Consider the following 9,305-nt stretch of genomic DNA (forward strand, 5'->3'; position numbering starts at 1 on the left):
ATGTCCAATGCTGACTCGCTGCTCCCGCCCGATTTGCGCTCACTGAAGGGAAGAGTGCGCAAGTACGCGATGCGCAAGGAGTTGTCCATCACGGACATCGTGGACTGCGGCAGAGGCCTGCACGACGAAGAGCCGTGATACGCCATCAAGGTCACGTTGACCAAACCCGTCTTTGACACCATCCGGTGCATGCAACTCGTCCTCAACTCCCTGGCCACCTATATCCCCGAGCGAACGCACACGTATCAGATAGACCCCAAGGAGTCCTTCAGCAAGATACTCCTGCATGCCGCTTCGCTTGAAGAGCTACAGCTTGCTTGGGTGGGCCTCACGGGACGCCTGATGGGAGCGCAACAGGTCTACGACAAATACTTCGCTGAGGCGCTAAGGGAACAAGGGGCTCGAAACGTCGACGCCTTCTCGCAGCCGGCCACCACGCCATCCACTGTCTACCGGCACATCGAGGAGGAGGAAGATCCCCATTGCCGATTGAGGCTCGCGCTAGGGGGGCTGCCCAACTCATGTCCTATCGGGACGGAGCCAGACCAAGACCGCAATCTGACACAATATCTGGACGCGAACGTCCGGAGAATGATACGTGTCCCTACTCCCATCGAAGACGCCTTTCCTCCCCGGGACCCGGAGGATAATCCCCACCTTCTGTACTACGACGATCTCAACCGCCGGCGTCTCCTCCCTCCTAAGACCACCTATCAGAACCCGCTAGGGTATTCGCCCATAGAGCCCCCTAAGAGCGAGATGGAGGGCCGAAGGTCAAATCCACCCCCGTCGCCGCCTCCGCCTCCTCCGCCTGTTCCTCTTAGGCCCCCGCGCTCAACGCGCTCATCTTCCTCGCGGACCTCGACGTCGTCGTCAAGTACCTCGACGTCGGCTCGCCCGGGGTCGAGCCACCCCTCGTCCAGCTCCTCCTCCAGCCTGTCGTCAAGGGACGGAGATCACCGCGAGCGCAGGCGATCGCGCAAACCGCGGCGCTCCACCTTCCAGGAGATGCATCTCCAGCCCATCGACGAGGAGGACCCGCCTCCCTCGGATCCCGACAACGACCCCTCCGATCGCGGGGGGCGCAGGTCCAAAAGGCACAAGAAGAAATCGGGGAAAGGAGACCACAATAAGGATGGAGACGGCGGGCCTCCTGCAGACGATGAGAACCCTGGGAGCAGAGCCGCGCGCACGCCTGTTCCAGGAATCAACCCCATCATCAAACCCGAAAGTCTGCCTTTGTGGGACGGCAACCGGGCCACCGTCATGAATTACTTCTGGCACATCGTGGAGCTAGCTCAACAAGGAGGTTGCATGCCGCAAGCCCTCGGAGAGTGGCTCTGGTCACAGCTAGTGCCCAACTCGTTGATCCAGCGCTGGTATATGACGCAGAGCGAGGAGAGGAAGGAGTTCATGAGGCAGGGCCACAAGAACTTTATTGCGACTATTAAGAAGCACTACTTAGGCCCCGCGTGGATCAGCGCGTTGTCCTCCGAATTCCGTATGCCAGCTGATGTCTTAAAGCCTTTGCAAAGTCACCTATTATTTGTAGGACATGCTTTTGCAAAGTTCACGAAGTGTTTACTTACACAGCCACAGCGCCCGGGATCTCGCCGGCGACGCCTCCGGGCAGCGCCCGATGCGGCAGGCAACCCCCCGAGCTCACCGTTCGGGATTTTCCGAGCATCGCGTCCGCCTCCCGCCGCGCACGAGGGCAATTGATGCGCCCTCCCGCGCTTAGTCAGCGTGCCGCGCAGCCTTGCGAGCGCGCGCGTCGCCGCCGCTCGTCGTCCTTCCTCGGGCTCATAGTAGCAGAATAAGTGTTGAATTGACAGTACATACACATAATGTAGGTACGAAAAGGTACAGGGATACGAAAAGAATGAGAAAAGTAGCGAGAAACATCGGCGAAAAATTTTTGCTGATGTGATGCACGTCGCGCAGCCCACGTAGGGAGCGTGTGCAGATGTGCGAGAAGGGGAGAGGAAGGGGGAGGGCATGGGGAACATTAGCCCGCGACTGAGAACGCGCGCAGGGGCTCTGGTCGTCGCGGGAAGCGATGCACGTTGCACGCGCGGCTGCGGTACGTGGCGTCCACAGCCCTTTTTGCGGACTGGCTGCGCGAGGGGGGTTGGAGGAGGGAGAGGGTGGATCAGGAGGGACGCGGCTGGCGGGAAGAGCCCCTAGGCGGGGTCGTTGGGGTCGTCGCAGGCGTCGTCGTCATCGGGCAGGGTGGGACGGCGCAGCGTGCTGACCTGCCCGTGTTGTCTGGCATTCGATGTCGGTGAGTGTGAGGTTAGGGGGTGTCGTTGCCGCAACTCGCGGCGACGCGTGAAGGTGATTGGGGTGGTCGAGGTCGTGGTAGGAGGCACGAGGGGGGCGGCCAATCAAACTGCCCCGCGCACGCAATTGCGCGCGCACGGACGCGTCGCCCCGGTTGCGCGCGCACAAAGCAACGTATTTAGTCGATATCTGAGTGCTGGATGTACCCACGTACCGAGCAGCCCCTTCCCGTGTGTTCCGCGCATGTATCGCCTGGTTTGGCTAAATCCCCTCAGGCGTGAGTTTGGTATGGTTGTTGATGTCGCTAGAAGGAGAAAATGGGTCGCCGGCCGTAAAACATCCATTTGTGGGGGGTGTCAAAAGTAGGGTATAGAGGGGCGAGTCTGCCTCCTCCCATGGGCGGACGGTTTGCCTCGCGTCCACGCTTTTGGTCCGCCTTCCTATTCGGGAAGAACTTTCCCACGCCGCTCCGGGGGCGTCCGTATTTATCCTTACTGTACATCTCTTTTCCCTCAGTCGCTATTCCACTAGCAGGAAGACTGAGGGTATGTTATCTCACTTACTATACTCATACTATTTACTGACTGTACTTTAGTCTTGCGCGTCCTGCGCTTCTTTAGGTATGAATATCAGTCGCTATTCCACTAGCAGGAAGACTGAGGTCTTGCGCGTCCTGCGCTTCTTTAGCTCGTGAAAGGTTATGAGCCCCGTGGCCTAAATCGAGCAAGACTTCGATCTGCGACTCACTCTATCCCACTCTGCGCCATGGCTCCCAAGGACAGCAAGGTCCCGACGCTCACCGACGCGGCGGACTGGCCGCTCTGGCGCCTCCGGGTCACCGACGCCCTCAACAGGGATGATCTCACCTCCGTGGTGACTGGATCGGAAAAATCCCCTCCCCCTGAGATTGCGGTGACTCCACCGACGCCAACAACGTCCTCACCCCCGTCCACGTCACCCGGCGCTCCGGCGACCACCACCACATCCACTGGATCGGGCTCCTCCTCCACCACTCACCAAGTTGCGCGGAGGGAGACCTGGTCCTGGCGGAACGCCCGCGCCCTCTCCACCATCCGGGAGCACCTCTTGAATGACATCGCCCTCGAGCTCCACGAGTACCAGCACGCGAGCGAACTCTGGGAGAAGCTCGTCGAGAAGTTCGAGCAGACCAACACCAGTGAGATGGCGGTCGCCGAACTGATCAAGATCTTCCGTGCGAAGCTCGCCGACGGCGACGACGGAGACGTCTCCCGCGAAGCGATGAGCGCGCACATCCACCGCGTTCGGCAGTCGGTCACCCAGCTCGCCACCCTCGGCTACCCCCTCAACGCCAACCTCGTCCCCCTTATCCTCCTCGCCTCCCTTCCCAGCTCGGAGAAGTGGAAGATTGTCTCGTCCGGCATCTCGGCGGGCAGCTCCAAGGCCGCGCCCCTCACCTTCTCCTACGTCGAGGCGAAGCTGATGGCACAGGTGACCAGCAAGGAGGACTCGGATGACGAGCAGGCATACGCCGCCTCCTCTTCTCGCGCGCCCCCACCGCGCAAGCCCAAGGACAAGGGCAAGAAGAAGGCTAAGGCGAAGGCGTCCTGCGTCATCCACGGCGAGGGGCACTCCACCGAGGAGTGCAAGACGATCATTGGACAGAAGGAGAAGGCGCTGAAGAAGCGGAAGGAGCGGGCGGCGGAGAAGGCGAAGGCGAACAAGGTGAAGGACTCAGACTCGGACTCGGACTCAGACTCGGACTCAGACGTAGACGACACGCATGTAACCGTCTCGCGCCGTGCCTATAAGAAGATCTCCGCCTATGTCCAGTCTGATCCTAAGCGACCGCAGCGACACCAAGGCTCGCACATCGTCGACTCGGGTGCGTCAAAGACCATGACCCCCGACGAGCGCCTCTTCGACGACAGCACTTACCGTGTCCTTGACCCGCCGCGCAACATCTACCTCGGGAATGAGTCCGTCATCAAGGCAGTAGGCATTGGCACCGCCTGCTTCGCCTCCAAGACGCCAAATGGTGTGCGCGCGCTGACTATTCGGAAGACACTGCATGTCCCCGACCTCGCGTTGACGCTCATCTCGGTGCCCCAGATCACTAAGCGTGGTCTGCGCGTGTCCTTTAAGGACAACGCCTGTACTATCCGCGACTCCTCCGGCGATATCGCCTGTGTCGCGACGCGCAAACACGGTCTCTACCACGTCGACTGCCAGCCCATCGGCACGGACGAGCGCGCCTTCACCGCCATCGACATCAATCGGCTGCACCAGATCATGGGCCATACGAACTTCGAGAGCCTGCGCAACATGGTCCGACACGGGCAGCTCGGGGAGGTCGACACGCTCACCGGCATCCCGTCCTTCTGTGAGCCCTGCGTCATGGGCAAGATGAAGAAGCTCCCCTTCAAGCGGAGCACCACACCCGCCTTGCGCCCGCTACAGTTTGTCTCCTGCGACGTTGGTGGCCCCGTCGACCCTGCTGCCATTGGCGGCTACCTCTACTGGATCGTCATCGTCTGCCACTACTCCTCGGGCGTCTACACGCTCTTCACAAAGAAGAAGTCGGAGGTCTACAAGAAGCTCCGTCAGTGGCGCATTGACATGGAGCATCAGCACCGCGACTCTATCGAGCAGTGGGAGTGGCTCCCCGGCTGGGTTGAGTTCACCCGCACAGACGGCGGTGGCGAGTTCTGCTCGAACAAGATGGAGGCCGAGTTCCGGCGACGCGGTATCATTCACGAGACGACGGCGCCCTACACGCCTGAGCAGAACGGCATAGCGGAGCGCATGAACCAGACGCTGGTCACCCGGGCAATCGCTAACCTCTGCGCGGCCAAGCTTCCCCGGAAGTACTGGATGTATGCCATGGAGTACGCCACCGACATGATCAACCTGTCACCCGCCAGCCGCCAGAAGGGAGAACTGCCCATCAACCGCATGCGCAAGGTCAAGCGCCCTATTGACGTCCACGCCCTGCACCCCTTTGGTTGCCCCGCCTACCCGCTCATCCCAAAGAAGAAGCGGAAGGGCAAGTTCGCCGACCGCGCCCGCCGGTGCATCCTCATAGGCTACGCTTGGTCTGAGGGCACAAAGGCGTACAAGCTCCTCGAGATCGCCACTCGGAAGGTCATCATTTCCAGGCACGTCAAGTTCGATGACGCCTCCCCCTCTCCTGACGAGATGCGCGCGGGCAAAGACGATGTGTCTGCCGAGCAGTGGGAGGACTTTGGCAAGTACTTCCGCCTGCCGCCCAAGGACACTCCTGCTCCAGATGCGGGCAGTGACAGCGAGGACGATGACGACGACGATGCGCCGGCCCAGCCACCTGCAGCCGGGTCAGTGGGAGCACCTCGTCCACCCACGCCAGAGCCAGTGGGAGATAATCGTCCGTCCTCACCTGACTCAGATGAGCCACCGCCTCCTCCGCGTCCACCAAAGACGCGCATACCGCGCCGGTCTCTGCCACCGGCCACGCCACCGCCAGCTCCTGCCCCCGCGGCTGGTCCATCACGCCGCCCTGGCCTTCGCAAGCCCGAGGAGCGAACAGCGAACCAGCACAAGGACCAGGGCTACATTAACGCTCGGGAGCGGCAGGAAAACCACCGGAAGGTGTCCGCCCAGCAGCGGAAGCAGCGCGAAGCAAACATCCGCGCGCGCGAGCAGCAACTCGAGGAAAATCGCCGACGTCGAGAGCAGCCGCCTCAGGCGGAAGCTCCTCCTCCTCCTCCCACACCAGCTCCCGAACCAGAACCCGCACCAGCGCCTACCCAGGGGGGTGGGGATCCCCCGGGTCAACCCAATGAAGAGGGCGAGTCAGTGAACTTTGCTTTTCTCAATGACGAACTCTTTGCGGGTGCGGCATCTGGTGGTCGGTCGAGCAGCAGCGCGCGGAAGATTCCCACCACTTGGAAGCAAGCCATGGCGAGCCCAGAGCGCGACAAGTGGTTGGATGCGCAGTCGGAGGAGTTGAACAGCTTCAAGCTGAACGATGTCTACGAGGAGGTACCCATCCCGGAGGGCGTCAAGCCGATCACCTCCAAGCATGTCTTCTCCTTGAAGGAGGATGCTCAAGGGAACATCGAGCGGTACAAGGTGCGCATCGTGGCGCGCGGCTTCACTCAGCAGGAAGGAGTCGACTACCAGGACACCTTTGCGCCTGTCGCAAGCCTGGAGTCCATCCGCATCATCCTTGCCCTCGCCGTCCGCCTCGGCCTCTACACTGACCAGATGGACGTGAACACCGCCTACCTCAACGGTGAGCTGCTACAGACGCTCTACATGCTTCCCCCGACTGGTGTGGACATCCGGGAGGGCTACTGCTGGCGACTCAAGAAGTCGGTCTACGGCCTCAAGCAGGCCGGTCGCGCGTGGAACCAGACGCTCCACAACAAGCTCGACAAGCTCGGGTTTGTGCGCCTCAACTCGGAGACTTGCCTCTACGTTTTCCGGGACGGCAAGCAGGTTTGCTTCCTCGTCGTCTACGTTGACGACCTCCTCCTCGCCGCTACCTCGCGTCCTTTCATGGACAGCATCAAGAAGAAGCTCACGGCCTCCTTCAAGATGCGCGACTTGGGTCCCGCCAAGTACCTCCTGGGCATCGAGATTATCCGGCACCCGGGCAAGCGCACGATCTCCCTCTCCCAGAGGAAGTACATCGACACCGTGCTTGAGCGGTATGGCATGTCGGACTGCACGGGCGTCAGCACCCCCATGTCCACAAGCACTTGCATCTCCGCCGATGACCCGAACGACAACGAGGTGCGCACTCATATGGCCTTGGTCCCCGGAGGTCCCGTTGTCTCCTACCAGAGCGTAGTGGGCTCACTCATGTACGGGATGATGGGCACCCGACCGGATACCGCCTACGTGGTGGGGGTTCTTGGCCGCTATAGCGCCGCCCCCAAGGCTTGCCATTGGGAACTGGCCAAGCGCGTCCTCCGGTACCTCAAGAAGACGCGGGACTGGTGCCTGGTCTACGATGGCGCTGACGCTGGCATGGACCTTGACTTCCACGGCTACACTGACGCTGACTGGGGCAGATGCAATGACACGTCCAAGTCCACCTCCGGCTTCGTGTTCATCTCAAGTCGGGGGGCCATTGGTTGGTCCAGCAAGCGGCAGTCTATGGTCTCTCTCTCGTCTACCGAGTCAGAGTACATTGGTCTAGCTAATGCTGGCCAGCACTTGGCGTGGCTCCGCTCGTTCTTCGAGGAATTGGGACGTCCACAGGCCGGTGCCACCGAGCTCAGGTGCGACAACCGTGCGGCCATCATCCTCAGCCAGGATGCCCAGTTCCGCGCCCGGACCAAGCACATCCAGCGGAAGTACCACTACATCCGCGATGGGTTGGTTGCCACCGGCGAGTGCGTCGTCCTCTGGTACCCCACGGACGAGATGGTTGCGGACATCTTTACCAAGGCACTACCTCATGAGAAGCATCTCAAGTTCTGCCAAGGTATGGGTTTACGGCCAGACTCGAGTGGGAGTGTCAAAAGTAGGGTATAGAGGGGCGAGTCTGCCTCCTCCCATGGGCGGACGGTTTGCCTCGCGTCCACGCTTTTGGTCCGCCTTCCTATTCGGGAAGAACTTTCCCACGCCGCTCCGGGGGCGTCCGTATTTATCCTTACTGTACATCTCTTTTCCCTCAGTCGCTATTCCACTAGCAGGAAGACTGAGGGTATGTTATCTCACTTACTATACTCATACTATTTACTGACTGTACTTTAGTCTTGCGCGTCCTGCGCTTCTTTAGGTATGAATATCAGTCGCTATTCCACTAGCAGGAAGACTGAGGTCTTGCGCGTCCTGCGCTTCTTTAGCTCGTGAAAGGGGGTGAAAAAGAGGCGGGGGAAGGTATAATGGGGTCTCGGGGGCTGCGGGGGAGGGGGAAGGGCCTGACACATCATCCTGAGTCGATTAGTGCATAATTCTGAAGTGCTAGAGATATAGCGCACCTAAGTAGGCGCTGTACAGCCACATATCAACTATCTTCTGATTCCGGTGATTTTTAGCAGCAGCGAAGGAGGGGGGCGACGCAAGGATGGCGGTGAGCAAAGAGATTGACGCGTTACGTCACGTCACGCACGCATCGATCTCGAGCGCGTCTGGGGCGAGAGGTAGAGCGATTACCGTCCATCGCGGATGATGATTGACTCAGAGACACATACGATGGGTATGATTTTACTTATCTTCTTGATATATGTATTGACCCTTTCGGTGTCTACACGAGAAGTAAGAGAAATTGACCTCTGTCAGCCAGATACTCGCCACCTACCAAAATCTTTCGCTCTATCCCACCCATCCAGACCTCTGCAGGAGGCAATCAAGCTATAAATTATATGTCTAGCTAAGCTGGAATACATATCATGAGTTTTCCTGGACGAGTCAGGTCGCAGGCCTTCGGAATGGTCCAAAGGCATTGTTATGCACAAGCGGAATCTGTACATTCCTCTCCGAAGGACATTTGTTATTTCCGATCCATTCTATGCACAGAACCCCTTGTTGAAACTCGGAATTCCCTTTAGATTGTGTACACCTCCCCATTCCAGCTTTTTTGCGCTCTAATTCGTCAATTCGCGTGCTCGCGAGAACGCGAGGCACGACAACGACGGACCTCGGACGTCCGGCCCGGGCCGCCGATTGCGCTCGATCAGCGCTTTTTCCAACCCAACCACCACATCCCCAGCCCATGTGAGGGCCGTTTCACCTTCTCGTGTTCTATTTAACGTATATAGCGTCTATTATACTTTATTTACGAAGCCTTTTAGCCCAGACAAGGCTCGGAAGATTAGGATCACAGGGAGAATGTACGCGAGGGCGGGCGAGTGGCCCTTACAGGTGCGTGGACCCCCTTCGTCGTTGAGTCCTACACTGATTCCTATATATCAAGTTATCTACACTATCTGCCACTGTGCAGCGCAGCCCCACGCGCCATCCTGCGCGCGCCACAGCGCGTTTTGGCCGACGGGCCGGCAACCCGGTCCGATCACCTGACGCGCCTCGTCGCGCGTCTCCTGCCCTTCGAC

At 59.7% G+C, this 9,305-nt stretch overlaps 1 protein-coding gene across 1 annotated transcript; it reads left to right on the forward strand.

Annotated features, from left to right (window-relative positions):
- Positions 1–1,820, forward strand: SCHCODRAFT_02697772 (uncharacterized protein; the record flags this gene model as incomplete). The annotated part of the gene is made up of 3 exons (XM_050346909.1): positions 1–99; positions 151–1,501; positions 1,600–1,820. The coding sequence occupies 3 exons, from the start codon at positions 1–3 to the stop codon at positions 1,818–1,820; spliced, it is 1,671 nt and encodes a 556-aa protein (XP_050201588.1).
- Between the last annotated feature and the right edge of the window lie 7,485 nt (positions 1,821–9,305).

Source organism: Schizophyllum commune, assembly GCF_000143185.2.
Source record: "Schizophyllum commune H4-8 unplaced genomic scaffold SCHCOscaffold_3, whole genome shotgun sequence".
NCBI lineage: Eukaryota > Fungi > Basidiomycota > Agaricomycetes > Agaricales > Schizophyllaceae > Schizophyllum > Schizophyllum commune.